General features: G+C 54.2%; 9 protein-coding genes across 9 annotated transcripts; 3 read left to right on the forward strand and 6 right to left on the reverse strand.

The window, feature by feature from the left end:
• Positions 1 to 52: 52 nt before the first annotated feature.
• On the forward strand, positions 53 to 679 carry PG985_001542 (uncharacterized protein; the record flags this gene model as incomplete). Its single annotated transcript, XM_066821311.1, has 3 exons — positions 53 to 167; positions 255 to 460; positions 524 to 679. The coding sequence occupies 3 exons, from the start codon at positions 53 to 55 to the stop codon at positions 677 to 679; spliced, it is 477 nt and encodes a 158-aa protein (XP_066692190.1).
• A 528-nt stretch (positions 680 to 1,207) lies between these two features.
• PG985_001543 (uncharacterized protein) lies at positions 1,208 to 1,547 on the forward strand (the record flags this gene model as incomplete). Its single annotated transcript, XM_066821312.1, has 2 exons — positions 1,208 to 1,250; positions 1,333 to 1,547. The coding sequence occupies 2 exons, from the start codon at positions 1,208 to 1,210 to the stop codon at positions 1,545 to 1,547; spliced, it is 258 nt and encodes an 85-aa protein (XP_066692191.1).
• A 1,514-nt stretch (positions 1,548 to 3,061) lies between these two features.
• Positions 3,062 to 3,499, reverse strand: PG985_001544 (uncharacterized protein; the record flags this gene model as incomplete). The annotated part of the gene is made up of 1 exon (XM_066821313.1): positions 3,062 to 3,499. One exon carries the CDS (start codon positions 3,497 to 3,499, stop codon positions 3,062 to 3,064), a length of 438 nt encoding a protein of 145 aa, XP_066692192.1.
• An 82-nt stretch (positions 3,500 to 3,581) lies between these two features.
• On the reverse strand, positions 3,582 to 3,911 carry PG985_001545 (uncharacterized protein; the record flags this gene model as incomplete). The annotated part of the gene is made up of 1 exon (XM_066821314.1): positions 3,582 to 3,911. The coding sequence occupies one exon, from the start codon at positions 3,909 to 3,911 to the stop codon at positions 3,582 to 3,584; it is 330 nt and encodes a 109-aa protein (XP_066692193.1).
• Positions 3,912 to 4,923: 1,012 nt separating this feature from the next.
• On the reverse strand, positions 4,924 to 6,897 carry PG985_001546 (uncharacterized protein; the record flags this gene model as incomplete). Its single annotated transcript, XM_066821315.1, has 3 exons — positions 4,924 to 5,097; positions 5,171 to 6,228; positions 6,309 to 6,897. 3 exons carry the CDS (start codon positions 6,895 to 6,897, stop codon positions 4,924 to 4,926), a joined length of 1,821 nt encoding a protein of 606 aa, XP_066692194.1.
• A 1,450-nt stretch (positions 6,898 to 8,347) lies between these two features.
• PG985_001547 (uncharacterized protein) lies at positions 8,348 to 9,934 on the reverse strand (the record flags this gene model as incomplete). The annotated part of the gene is made up of 1 exon (XM_066821316.1): positions 8,348 to 9,934. The coding sequence occupies one exon, from the start codon at positions 9,932 to 9,934 to the stop codon at positions 8,348 to 8,350; it is 1,587 nt and encodes a 528-aa protein (XP_066692195.1).
• A 697-nt stretch (positions 9,935 to 10,631) lies between these two features.
• Positions 10,632 to 11,778, reverse strand: PG985_001548 (Mov34/MPN/PAD-1 family protein; the record flags this gene model as incomplete). The annotated part of the gene is made up of 3 exons (XM_066821317.1): positions 10,632 to 11,313; positions 11,382 to 11,635; positions 11,710 to 11,778. The coding sequence occupies 3 exons, from the start codon at positions 11,776 to 11,778 to the stop codon at positions 10,632 to 10,634; spliced, it is 1,005 nt and encodes a 334-aa protein (XP_066692196.1).
• A 39-nt stretch (positions 11,779 to 11,817) lies between these two features.
• PG985_001549 (uncharacterized protein) lies at positions 11,818 to 12,018 on the forward strand (the record flags this gene model as incomplete). Its single annotated transcript, XM_066821318.1, has 1 exon — positions 11,818 to 12,018. One exon carries the CDS (start codon positions 11,818 to 11,820, stop codon positions 12,016 to 12,018), a length of 201 nt encoding a protein of 66 aa, XP_066692197.1.
• Positions 12,019 to 13,332: 1,314 nt separating this feature from the next.
• On the reverse strand, positions 13,333 to 13,881 carry PG985_001550 (uncharacterized protein; the record flags this gene model as incomplete). Its single annotated transcript, XM_066821319.1, has 1 exon — positions 13,333 to 13,881. The coding sequence occupies one exon, from the start codon at positions 13,879 to 13,881 to the stop codon at positions 13,333 to 13,335; it is 549 nt and encodes a 182-aa protein (XP_066692198.1).
• Positions 13,882 to 13,893: the final 12 nt, after the last annotated feature.

The following is a 13,893-nucleotide window of genomic DNA, read 5'->3' on the forward strand; positions in this document are numbered from 1 at the left end:
TTTTTAGTGAACCCTAGCTCCAACCCAAATTCAACGTCACCAGCATCCAATCATGTCAACCCAGCCAACACAGGAGGCGCCGCACCCGCGCGTGGGCGTAGCCGCCATCGTTCGCAATGAGAAAGGCGAGGTTATCGTTGGCAAGCGCATGGGCAGCCACGGAAGCGGTAAGAGCCGCCGACCAGTACCCCCACCTTGACGCCGCATTGGGGGATTGAGGCAAATACTTAGGTAACTAACGGTGATAACTCTAGGCAGCTGGGCCCTTCCCGGAGGCCACCTCGAGTTCGGCGAGACCTACTTCGCCTGCGCCGAGCGCGAGACGCTGGAGGAGACGGGTCTCGCGGTCAAGGCGCTCAGGCTGGTCACGGTGACCGACGACGTCTTTGCGGACTTGGACAAGCACTACGTCACCATCTTCGTGCTCTGCGAGAGAAAGGACTCGGCCAAGGATCCGCAGGTAAGACTGGCCGCCGCGACTTGACGATAGTCGTGCGAGAGTTGAGCTGACATGCCTTCACAGGTTCTGGAGCCGGAGAAGTGCGAGTCGTGGCATTGGATCCGCTGGGACGAGCTGCGGAGCTGGGGAGCGCATCAAGACGACACGACGGGGCCGTTTGCGGATAAGAAGCTGTTTTTGCCGATGATACATCTCATTCAGCAAAGCCCAGAACTGTAGTGAGCATAGAATAAACATGACAAGAGTTATTTGGTCGTCACGGCCAGGCTCGGCAGAAGTTTAGATACGGACTTTATTTTGACTCTACAATACAGGTCGTTGATATGAACAGTAAATACATCCTCCTGGTCCACTCACTACGTCTTCAGAAGAAACGTCCCTTTGAATCGTTAATTTTTACTGATGTTATTGTTGTTCAAGCTTCGTGCAATGGCTGCAAGGGTTTGGCTGGGGCTTGCAATGGAGCCGTTGGTGTTGTGGCCCGAGCGGCTCGTGGTGTAGTACTGGTTCTGGTACTGGTACTGGTACTGGTTCTGGTTCTGCTGAGCTATTCTTGGCTGAATGGAAGCGTCGAGTCTCGCATTGCGTCTCGGGGCCGTCTTTTTCCTTGAGTTTCCTGGTGCAAGGGCTCCCATAACTGAAAGCGTGGACATCAGCATCCCCGCGCTTAGGCGGTGGTGGCGTGTCATGCTCTAGCTGTTCTTGTCCGTGTGCTCCTTTGACAAGGGGCGAGAGATCTTCTCGAGGATGGCCTCCGACTCCTTCGCGTCGAGCAGCTGTTGGTTCGTAGGTTCGTCGGGTTCTGCCCCAACCGGCAGCATACGGGAGGTTGGAGACGTGTTTGACGTCGACACCCGTTACGTATTCCATAGATGGTGCCGATGTTGCGACCGCATTGACCGCACTCAGCGTAAACGATACCGACAGCAAGATCCCGGACGTCCTCTGCGTCGCTGTCATCGCAGGCGGCGCTACGGGCATCATCCGCTGGCTCCGCCACTTGTTGTCCTTGGTCATGTCGCCGGAGAGAATCGGTCCTGGTCAATATCTGGATAGTCAAGGCTTCGTCTCGGTCGGGAGATGGTAGTGTAGTGTTTGGTCGAGAAGCGTACGCCGTTCCAGGCTCGCGTCATCTAATGACGAGCGGGGGGCATCCGCAATTTTATTGCTGGGGCGTTTTCGGAAAATGCGGTAGTTGAAATCACCGCCCATCCTCGCGTACTGGAGAGCAACTGGCTGCACAACAGCCTGCTGCGCAGTGCATGTCTCCTTCGCGAGGTTCACGCGCATATTGGACGTCTTTGTCTTGTTCTTCTCGTTGATCTTCTCCGAAGCAAGACGTGTGATGATGATGTCGTCGTCAATATAGTCAAACTCCTCGTTTTCTCCGAGGGTCTTGATGCATCGGATGCGTTTATTGAGGGACTGAACGCCGCCCTCATTGCGGATCCACCACTCTGTGCTTTCCAAGGCCTCCGCATTGGAGCTGAATTGACGGCGAGGTCAAATGTGGCGATCCTGCCGGGAAGTTCTTTGGGTCCGGGGCAGGGCTCTTTGGCGTCTCTCTGAAGTCTACCGACACAGTTCAGGAAGTTGCCAAAGGCTTTAAAGCGAGGAAACGAATTTGGGGTGAAAGGGGCCTCGTATATATGTGAGACTGTTCTCAGTTCTGCAGAGTCTTATCCTCATGAGCTCAAGCCACGACGTTGCTGATCCACCAGTCGGTGCCTTCCCGCTCACCGGCCTCGGGACAGGCACTCAGGGAGTGACGGGCGTTGTGCAGTGCGCACGCGGCGATGGCGCCATCTTCTCTATGAGGGTCGTCGCAAGTCTTGACCGTGTGGTCCGACTCATGGTACCAACCACATCTGGCAGCGGCAGTGTGAATTAAAAGCTCTGAGGTTCTTCTTGCAGTGCTTTAATACTCTGCCAAGAAAGGACAGGAAGGTTAAAGAAAAATGTCACTTTGGGACAATAGCTGGTTTCATATATATGATGGCCTGGCCAAGGATTATAAAGAATCACAAATGGGTGGGATTAAGACATGTTCGTAGGTACTCGGATGCGATAGAAGTCTTTGCGTAAGGCTCGCCTTAGCGCTGGTATACAAATGTTCACCTATCCCTAGGTATGTAGTCACATCCGCGTCTGGCACATGGGTTGGTACCAGGAGCGAACTTCAATGCCAAGGTTGACAAGTCATGATGCTCTCCTTCACCAATGATTCCGCACATGGCCGGGTGGACAGCATCGTCATCCTCCACCATGCGGTCGAACAGCATGTCGTGGTTGGCGTCAAGCTGTATTGCCGTAGCTCCTTTTCGTAAATCGAGTTGTTCTTGGCTGGTTGTTCATGATCAACAGAGGCAGGGCGTTGACCGTCTCTTTCCACGCGAGGGGTCTTCCCGGGTTCTGTTAATAATGACACAATACATCATAAATCAAGGGTTTGACGAGATGGATTCCAAGTAATGCAAGAAGTTTAGGTAATGAAATCTCATATATATGGGTAGCTCTACCTTTAGCTCTTTGTTTTGCGAGCATAGTTATGAGATCTATATGGGTATAATGAAGCTAGAAACAAGCCAATGGTTCTGTCGTCTAGCATGGCAATCGCCGAGCGACGAACAGCAGATGCAGCGTCTTGTCGTCGTGGCCGCGAGCCACGACGCCCGGGGTCAGATCGCCCGCGTTGCGAATAGACGCGTCCGCACCGTGATCCAGCAACATCTTGACCGCGTACATGTCGTTGTTCTGCGAGGCCAAATGCAAGGGAGTCTGTCCGCTCATCGTCTGAAGGTTGAGACCGGCACCCATCTCAACGAGATCGGACATCAGCTGGCGGTAGCGGAATTGGACGGCAAAGTGTAGGGCGGTCTTTCCGAAAGCGCCCGTCATGTCGATGCTGACGCCTTTGGCTACCAGGGCTCGGATGAAGCTGATGCAGTCGTTACGGGCAGCAATATGGATGGGTCGATCCAGCGTGGTGTTACGGGCCATTAGCATGGTCATGCGCATGGCTGACTTGTTGACGAACATGCCGGGACGGTACAAGTAATCGATGATTTCTAGATGTTCCAGACGTCTCTTATTAGTACCAGTCCGATCATGTATAATCAATTTAAGATGGGATGAGGGTTTGCGACTTACCGTCACGTCCGTACTCAGCGGCGACGTGCATGAAGGTGTAATTAGACTGGTTTTTGGCCAAAAACAGGATTTCCTCGCGAGACATCTGCTCGCGGGTGGCGATCTCCGAGATCATGGCGTCGAGTTCCCGGAACTTGGCATCAATGGCGGCAGGGCGTTCGGCAGTTCCGTGGGGTAAAGCAGCCTTGATCTTAGCAAAGATAGCCTCTCGCTCGGCGTTCTTCACTCGGAGATTGGCGTCCGAGATGGGAGCTGTGCCCGGAACAACGTCCCGCGCGTTCAAGGTCGGACGGGATGACATAATGATCGGCTGAAGAAGATATAGCAACTGTCGATTGGATTTGGGGCGAAAGGTATGCCAGCGGAATTTGTCGGTGCTGTCGACTGGCTTCGGTTGCATGATATCGAGAAAGAAAGAACTCAGGTTTGGAGGGGTGCATTATATAGGATTCTCGATTGTCAACAGCAGGTGAATACAGGGTCGTCAGGCGATGGGTGTTCGATTTTGAATGTTCTTTTCCCATCGACGTTAGTTGGTAGAGTGATGAATATAGGCCATACTAAAGATCAGTAGCAATGCATTGAATTCTTAGGCATATTGACGGCCAAATAGGTATGTATGATAAGAAAGGCGTGTCAGGGAAATGGATATGCTGGTGCTTCTAGTTGATGTAAGGTTAAAAGGTAATAATATTCTTATTAGTATGCCACTGGTCCTAGGCGTGCTGTTACTAGTTTTACTCAGTCACCATAGACAAGCACTTGCTATGTACACTCACCTAAGCGACTGTCACTGCTGTATAATCCCAAATTTGGGCAAGCAACATTTCAAACATAGTATGGCACTAAGGGACTAAGGCAACGAAGGCAAGCAAGGCAACGAAGGCAACGAAGGCAACGAAGACAGGGAAGGCATGGAAGACAAGGGGCAATGCGCAAAAGTAGTATCAATCAGTCTTATTGATACAGTAGTGACTACCTAACCTATGAACAGGACCGTGCGTGCCACGGCGAAGAAGACAACAATGGCATCAGTATTCACGTGACCTTCTCTTCCCTTCCAGAAGTGAATGCTTGCAGGAGAGAGGACAAAGAAGCACCATGATACCGCCATGTTCTTCGTCTTCATGGTAGGTAGAAGAGACAAACAACCAGAGGAGAGAGACAACCAGAAGAGAGAGACAACCAGAAGAGAGAGACAACCAGAAGAGACAATCAACCAGAACAAACCAGCTTCCTATACAACATCTGTGAGAAGCGGCGATGTTTGCGGCGATTTTTGCTTCAACAGATGACAGAAGTCGATAAGAGCTTTACCACCAGGGATCCTGGTTGGGCTGCTCGGAGGAAGAGGGAGCGCCGAAGGGGTTGGTGACGCCCACGTCACTGCCGAAGGGGACGCCGAAGGGGTCGGTGGCATCCACGTTGCTGGCAGAGGCCGCCGTGGGCTGTGAGACTGCCTGAACATTCTCGACGGCCTGGTTCTGCTGAGGCGACCGACGAGGGGGAGTACCGAAGGGGTTGCTGGCACCCAGGTTGTCGTCGAAGTTGCCAGTGGACTCGGGGGAACGTCATGAGATCACCAGCGGCTTGAGGCTGCTGAGACATCTGACGACGGGGGAAATCAAAGGGATCGGTGAGTCCAACGTTGCTGCTGCCAGAGGGCTCGGGGGATCGTCGGAGCCAGGCCGGGGTGGCATCCTCGACGATGTCGTTGTTAGCGGAGCTGTCCAGCTCCTTGGTGAAATCGTTCCAGCCCTGGACGGCCTCGACAACCGACTCATCGGAAGCGATGTGGGTGGCGAAACGGTCGACCGGGGATGCAAGGGGAGTCAAGCTCTCAGCAAGATTAGCGCGACGGTTCTCGGGATCCCACGATGAGGTGGCCAGGTTCTGCTGCGTCAAGGTATGGGTTGAACCAGAATCATTGGCCGAGGCGAACATGGAAGCCGAGCTCTCAGCAGGGGTGGCACGACGGTTCTGGGGAGCCCACGATGCGGCGGCGGGGTTCAGCTGGGTGGAGGCATGGGCTGAACCAGAAGTGCCGGCCGTGGAGAACATGGAAGCTGAGCTGCTCTCAGCAGGGGCGGCGCGATGCTTCGGGACGGCCCATCGTGAGTTGGCGAGACCCTGCTTGGTCAAGGGGGGAGCCGCACCAGTGAAGCCATACTGCTCATTTCCGCGACGATGACCTTGGTGCTGGACCGAGGCAGCAGCAGGACCAGCATCAGAAGCAGAACCAGTAGCAGCAGGACCAGCATCGGAAACAGGACCAGAAACGGAAATACCAGCAGCAGAAGCAGCCTCGCGGAACGACTTCTCGTCAGGCGTGAAGCGCTTCTTAGCCTTACTCTGATGAGGGTCTGAGATAGTGGTGCCCGACTGGGAAAGTTGGGGGTTCTGGGGGTGCTTGGGGTTCTTGTACGATGAGAGGGCGTCCTTGATGTCCTTCTTTTGCTTGAGAGGCAAGAAGTCACCCATGAGGATCTCAGTTGCATCGGCGTCGAGTGCGTACTTGTCCATGAGCTTCATCAGAGCACTCTGGCGGCAGCTCGGAATGAAGTTGGGCATCTCGGGCACCAGGATACGCGTGATGTTCCAGAGCCAGAAGCGATGGCCTGCGTTGATGGGGATTGTGAGTTAGTCACGGCTCTCGTCGGGAGCAAAGTCCCAAATGTTTACGAATGTCAGAACTTACCTCGAAAGTCGACGTCGCCGACGAACTTGCCATCGGCATCGGGGATGGGCTTGGCATCAAGCTTGTAGCGGGTCAGGCCGAAACCCTCGATCCGGTTGAAGAGGCTCCAGAGATCGAGGCCCTCCGACATGGTGTCGCACTGGATGTAGGCATAGTCACGGAGCTGGCCGATCTCGGGCTCGGGGATGGGCACCTTGTTACCCTCGGAGTCAAGAACATAGGAATCATTACCCTTGAACGGATTCATGATGCCGGGCTTGACCAGGGTGATGGTGTTGCCCTGGGGGTCAGTCTGCTTCAGCTCGATGGTGAAGTACTTGCCAGACGTGGTCTCGAGAATGATGACCCAGCGGTTGCGGCCGTAGCCCTTGGCGACGTTCTTCTTGTCATCGGCGTTCAGAGGCTTGGCGGCGATGTAGACTCGCTTGAGGTTCTCGCCGAAGGCGGTGTTCAAGTAGGAGGCAAGGTGATTGGGAACCTCCGACGACGTAGCATGGGCAATGTCCGGGACAGATGACTTCAAGTCCCGAACGATCTTGAGCAGCTGCTCGACGGAGTAGCGAATCATCTTATCATCGAATGACTCCATGATGATTACCTTGGGTTGCTGGACACTTGTTCCAACTCGAGAATGGGAGAAATGGTATCAGAAATCGAACAACGATTACAAAAGAGAGACCGTCAACCTATTTGCATGTGAGTCTTCCACGGTCGGCCTACCTTCCAGCCAAGGTTAGAGAAAAGAAAAGGATGATGAGTAACGTACTGCTTTACTCAGACTGAACCTATCCCAACTAAGGATTGGTTCTATGTACAGGATAGACGCTCGACAACTTGAGGAGTGCACCTGTATGTCTTGACTGGATCACAAAAAATGTTGTGGTCAAAAGTGGTGGTTGCTAGAATTCAGAGCTCCAAGCTCTCGAAAGCAGTCGCGGGGAGATGTTTATAGCAGTTGTGGGAACTCGGACGCCGGGCCCGGTGATCCGTGGATCCGTGCCCTCGAGCTCCCGCGTTCCCGTGCCCCACAACAGCCCGATAACAGTCCACTATCGGGCATGATTAAGTTCTTGACGCGTTGATTGGTTTGATTATAGGTACTTGGGGGATAGCTTTGATATGGTTGACTGCTTACGGACCGACTCGTCACCTTTCCTGTACGCGTGAGAATCCGTAGCTACCCTGTAGCCAGGATAGTGCGATACGCACTTGCCAGGCAGAAACACTGCACACAATGCTCTCCTCTGGGAGCTACAGCGCTCCAAAACTGATATATCCTATTATGAGACCTGGAGTGCTACTGGTAGGCAATCTAGACTTGTAATTCAGTAGGGGGTGTATTTAGGCATGACCCTACTCAGGCATCGTGGGCACAAATGTTGGATTTTAGTCGTACCACTGCCCCGGTGAGATGAAAGGTACACAGCCCGTGGATGTTATGATCCAACATTGCAGGAGCCCCGACCTTGTACACTTGGACACATCCCTACTTGACTAACCATTACAGCGGGATTCAACCAGAACTCATATTGAAGAAGAAGAAAAAAACGTTCAGGAAATGTAAGCTTTAGTTAGAGTCTGGATACAGAGTCAGTCTATGTACTGATCAAGTTCTGCGAGACAATGATGTGGAATGAAGTGTTTGAGAGAAGTGGTTAACGTAGTACTGGGAGAAACGAAAGAGTGGCGGACTACTCACTATCTCAATACTACACATAGGTGGTGGCCCCAAAAGCGCACATCGGTCACATCCTATCAGTCAGTCATACTTAGGACTGATCAGGGAATCAAAAGGCGATAGTCATATGTAGAAACTGGTCCTAGAATCAAAACGCAAAGGCAATAACGAATTGTACATTGTCTCAATCAGATCTAAAGGACTTACCATTGTCAGACGCCACTAGCCCGTGTCTCACTCATCCCTTTGTGCAAATTGACTTGGAAACCCGAAACGTGGGAAAGGAATGTACGACTTACCTTAACTGAACCGCGCGCCCTCGCAGGCTCATCCGACGAGGATTGCAAGGCCTCTCAAGCTCTTAAAACCAGTGCTCAGGGGTGCCCCGCCCCGAAACCATATCCACCGAGTTCCGCGCCTGGTGCTGGCTCTGCCTCTCGGGCTGGATCTCCTTCTCTGCTTTGGTCGTCGACATGCTTCTGTGAGGTTTTCGTCCTCGTCCGCGCTCCTCCAAAGATATCCGACCCGGCGAAGGGCTGTTGTTGCGGTTGCTCGCCAAGTTCTGAATAGCTACTGGATCAGTTCTCAATCCTCCACCAAATCTCGACGACGACGCCCCTGGAAGGTCTCTGACTTGTCGCGATGATGAGGCGGCCTTGGGCGGCGGTAGAGGCGGCGTCGGATCGGACAATGCCACAGAGGACGCCGCCGCATCCGAGACGACGCTCGTGGCGACGGTGTAGACACTCAACAGCCCATTATCCTTGCGATTCTCCCGCCCCAGACCCCGCATCCCCTCAAAGAGCCCCGGCTGCTCCTCCACGATCCCACCCCCCAACTTCTCCTCCTCGACCCCATACTGCCGTAACAACTCCTCATGCGCCCGCACCTCGCCGCGCTGCCGGTGCCCGGCCAGGACGGCCGCGACATCGATCCCCGCCCGCGACGCCTCGAACCGCGCGTCCTCGTGCTCCTGCGTGAACGGCGTCCAGACCTTCTCGCTGAGGAACAGCCGCATATAATCCCGCTTCAACACCGTCCGCGTCTCCGCCGCCCGGCGCAGACACCAAAAGATATCCCTCACCATCGTGCCCAGCTCCCTCTCCAGCCGGCCCCGTTCCCGCTGCGTCGCCAGCCCCGGCGCCGCCAGCCGCTCCCGGTACTGCAGCCACGCCGTCGAGATCTGGTCGATCTGCGACGCGAGCCCCAACACCCTGGCCCGCGAGATAGCAGAAGGGATGATCTCGAGCCCCGCGAAGGCCGACCCGCTGACCCAGCGGACCCGCACCCGCCTCAGGCTGCCGTCCGTGGGCATGCGGATGGCGACCGAGTCGGACCCGGCGCCGCCGAGGTCGTGTTGGCGGCTCCCGGCGCCGGCGGCGGCCCAGGCCCGCACGACGCCGCGCGATTCTTCGGGGACGATGATGGTCACCTTGTTGGCGGTGCGGCCCTGGAAGCCGTGGTCGATGAGGGCGCCGACGCCGCAGACGACGTAGGGGATGTGGCCCATGGTGCGGTCGACCTCATTGTACATGTCGGTCAGCTCGTGCTGGGCGAGGCGGGAGGTTTCCCAGGGGAGGGCGACGGGGGCCGGTCGGTGGGTGTTGGTGTTGTTGGCGTCCTGTTTGTTGCTGCTCTTGCTGGCGGCGGCCGTCGTGTGGCTACGTCGAGCAGTCGCGCTCCGGTCTAAGACTGGTTCATGCTTCGGCTGCTGTCGGCTCTGCTGAAGCTCGATGTCGGTCGCTGTGTGCAATGGGAGCGGAGGGAGCGGTTTATCCGCCGCCCCCTTGCTTCGCACGGCGTTCGGAAGCGAGGGGAGCGGCATGTTGAGGTTGGCCCGAAGGCGCTCGTTAAGTCGCTGCGCGCCCGGGTGGGACTTGGAGGCGAAGGTGGACGCCGATCCATCCGAAGACGACTTACCCAGGCATTTTCCCAGACAGGCCATCATCGTGTCCGTATGCAGAGTAAGTAGGTAATTTGCGTTAAGAAAAAAAGGTACGAAAAGACTGTTATGTCGAACGTTTTCAATACTAGGTGTAAGTAGATGATGAATGTTCGACACAGTCTAAAGAGTCCGGCTCGATTGGATGTTTAGGTATAAACAGAAAACGTATGACAGAATAGATCGAAAAGAGTACGCAAGACTCACAGCGATGGTGCTGAGGGGACTATATAGCCGGTACACAATGCCTTTTTGTCGGGGGCAAAGTCAGTTGGTAGACAAAGCGATGCTTTATACCCAACAATGGTTGGCAACTAAGTCAGGTTGCAACTGTGATAAAAGTTTACAGACAATGGTAGAAACTACCAATTAAAGAGTTCCAGGCCTTCGTTATTGGGCTTAAGGCTGTTGTCAAACCCTACACAAAGCAGCTCAGCACTTGTCAGTCATGTCTCTCTGACTGGTGTGGCGAGCGACTCACTCAACTAGAGCAATGTCAGATCTGGCCGCGCGAAATTACAACAAGTCAAGCAAAGGGAGGGACAGAAGATCAAAGTAGGTAGAAAGCAAGCCGTATTTTACCATAGCCCCTCTACCGGGTCGCATGAGCCTACCAAACGCCTATTATACAGAGGGGGGGGGTTACTGCAGTAATGTCAACGCCTTGGATAGGGCCAAGCAGTCCTATTCCGTGTAAAACACCCTAGTCTTCCACGTCCATGTGGTCTCCGTTGGACTGGCCGTTGGCCACCGCGTCCTTCTTGGGCATGGTCGCCTCCTTGTCAATCATCTGTCGCGACACTGAGACAATGTTGTCCTCGATGAGCTGCTGGCCCACGTCCTCCAAGTGCTTCTTCGGGTCGAGCTTGCCCACGTAGCGGGTCTTGAGCTGATCCTTACTCAGCTCCGTCTCCTCCTTGACGCGCTTCTCGTACCCGTCGGCCAGCGTGACCAGTCTCTGGAAGTGCTCCTTGTTGCGCTCGCCCTCGTGGCGGAAGTCCTCCATTTCTAACGCCTCCGTCCATACGTGCTTGTGCAGGTTCATCAGCATATTCTCCTCCAGCGCCGTCTTGCGGTAGTTGATGCCGATCGAGTAGTAGTGTCTGTTGAGGCCGTGGATAAGAGCTTGAATAGAGGGCTTGTTCAGGTGACCAAGGTTGGACGTGCTCTGTCTCGGCTCCTGACCGAGCATCAGAGACTGCGGGTTGATCAGACGGAAGGCGTCGATGACGACCTTGCCCTTGACGGACTGGATGGGATCGACGACCACGGCGACGGCGCGGGGTGTGAGTTGTTCGAAGGATTGTTGGGTGTTAATATCAACCGACGACAGCCAGCAACCGAAACCGGGATGTGAGTGGTACCAGCCGACTACGGATTCGGGCCTGGGAAACATATGCGCGTTAGTATTATGCAGCACTTGGATGGGCGATCAAAGATGGTTCAAGCGTACCGTCCCGTTTGCGTCAACATGTCCATCATCTTCTGCTGGAACACCGGGTCGACGGCTTCGACACTGACACCAGTACCGCTTTGCGGCATGGCGAACACATCCACCACTCGGACCGTGAAGTCATCGACAAACTCTCCCAACATCAGACCCATAACTTCCATGGGCACACCGGCTCGGCCGTGTCGCAACATCTTCAGCAGGGCGAGGGAGGAAATGTAGACGGTCTCGGAGTTGTCGATGAGGTTGGCGTTATCCTGCAGTGGCAATTCATAATTAGCTACACGTCGCCGCCAAAGCAAACAGCGATTGAGGACAGGATAGTACATACCGCGCCAGGTGCAGCACCGAGGCCGCCCATACCGCCAGCGCCCGCCAGCATACGGTTTATCCGATCCATGATGTCTGCTGTGGAAATGGCACTCGAGGAAAATCAAAGATGCCGGATGAGGATATGGCGGTCCTGAAACGATTCAATAATGGAAAGAATGCGTGGGTGCGGTTGCGCAGAGGAGAAGATGCGCAAAGAACGTGGCGGAAGGAAATGGTGCAAGGTGGTGATGATGATAATACCCAGCCCGCCAATGTTAAGGTGGTACTACTGACTGACTGGCCGGAGCTCCAAGCGTTGACTGACTGACGCCAGCTCCAGAGCTGCCTTGTGTTCTTGTCCCTTGCTATGTAATCCGCTAATCAGCCTCAAGGGCAAGCAGGGCCCCACCTTACTCAGCTTTCGCTCTGGTGCTTGGGTGCTTGGGAAACTTGGGGGAGCTTGGTCTGGCACGTGATGCGAATGCAGCCTTGTCAATAAGTCCCGGGCTAAGGTTAGCCCCTCCACACTGCCACATCCCCACAAGCCACAGCACATTGCATCATCCTGGTCCTGAGTTGAGCTCTGCTTCAATTGAATGGCATCAAATTGTCAGCTATGCAATGAATATATACGCAAAACATCATCATTGGACCTGCTATTTGAGTCTTAGCTGCCAATATATTTTTCATAACTTCCAAAAGCGCATGAAAGATCTTTAAGGGATTTTAGCGAGATTTCGTGCCTGGTGAGTGAGTCGAAAGTTCCATGCTCTTTCCAGTCGCTGGTCGCCTAAGGAGCTTCAAGTGGAGCCAACTCTACCTTCGCAATGATCCTCGCGCTCCTTCCATGAGATGACCATTCGGCCTCTTCAAGGCAATACATTCGAGCCTACTCTTACCCCAAAGTGTTCTGTTGGCTATTTACCAGAGTCAACCAACTCGACGGTTCCAACTATTACGCTGTGACTTGCTTGATGACCATGTCTCGTCTGGTTTAAATATTCAACGATTCGCGGTTTTATGATTAGACAGGGCAATTCGTAACATCACGATAGTAGGAAAGAGCGGAACAATATGTGCACCTATCCAAATACCTGCCTGCCTGCTTGCATCACCGTTCTCATGCAGTTGAGTCAGTGCCTCTACTAGAGACCATTCCCCCAATTGCTTTAACTGGAGACGGTGCCGGATATTACCCCTGTTTCGCATCCCAGTCATCAAAATGGCATTGGAGCGTCGTACGCAATTGCATCCTGGTTCCCGAGCACAATCAAGAGTAAAGATATGAAACAGCAAAGCTCTAGCAGCAACGGTGACGGGGTCGATAAAGGAGGGCTGGCAACAGAATTCAACAGCCAATAACACGTTAGGAGGGTTCCAAGGCGGCAAGAATATGAGAATAGTGAGTTTTATGAGGACAGAAGGTCGGCGGAACCAAATCAGATTAACAATCTCAGTTACGTTCTGAGCAAGATTACATAATATATGCTACAAGCAATGAGCATTGTCTCATCGTCCGCGCTCTGGAAGAGAGATGGCCGAAACAAGGTGAATATGCAACCCCAATATCTGCTTTCCATGTCCATGCCACCTTCTGAATCTGCCTGGCTCCCTGCCAGCAGGCGCGAGTTCATTCCCAAGTTCACCTGCCCGTCTTGCCTTGCGTTGGCTCCGGATCGGCAAACGGCGACGGGTCGGCAAACGGCGAATACTGCGGCGGCGAGTACGGCGGTAGCGTGTCGAGCTCTTGGCCCTCCAGATCCGGCTCAGCATTGCCTCTGTGCCGACGGCCGCCAAAGACAGCGCCAAACAATGGTTCCCGTCTTAGTTCTTCCGGCAGCCGTGCGCGCTGCGGTCGCGTCGGTTCCGTCGCCCCTGTTGTTGTTGTTGTTGTTGTTGTTGTTGTTGTTGTTGTTGTTGCTGTTGCTGTTGCCGCCCTAGCCCCCAGCTGTCCCGATTCGGATGATGATGCGGTGTCGTTGCGACTGTGGGCGAGAGGAGCGCCGAACCGCCTCGAAGAATGGCCGTCAGTCCCTGATCGGCGATTGCGGTGGCAGCAGCACAGTTTAGTTATCATGAGAACGGCGGCGGAGATGAAGAGGATAAAGAAAATGACGAAGCCTGTTTGCTCCGTCATCGACCATCTCTCAAACTCCTCGGGCCAGCCGCGCGGTGCTATGTCGACAGGCATCTTCAGTTTTGT

The sequence above is a fragment of the Apiospora marii genome, assembly GCF_038362585.1.
Source record: "Apiospora marii strain CBS 49790 chromosome Unknown utg000001l_segment0_segment0, whole genome shotgun sequence".
NCBI lineage: Eukaryota > Fungi > Ascomycota > Sordariomycetes > Amphisphaeriales > Apiosporaceae > Apiospora > Apiospora marii.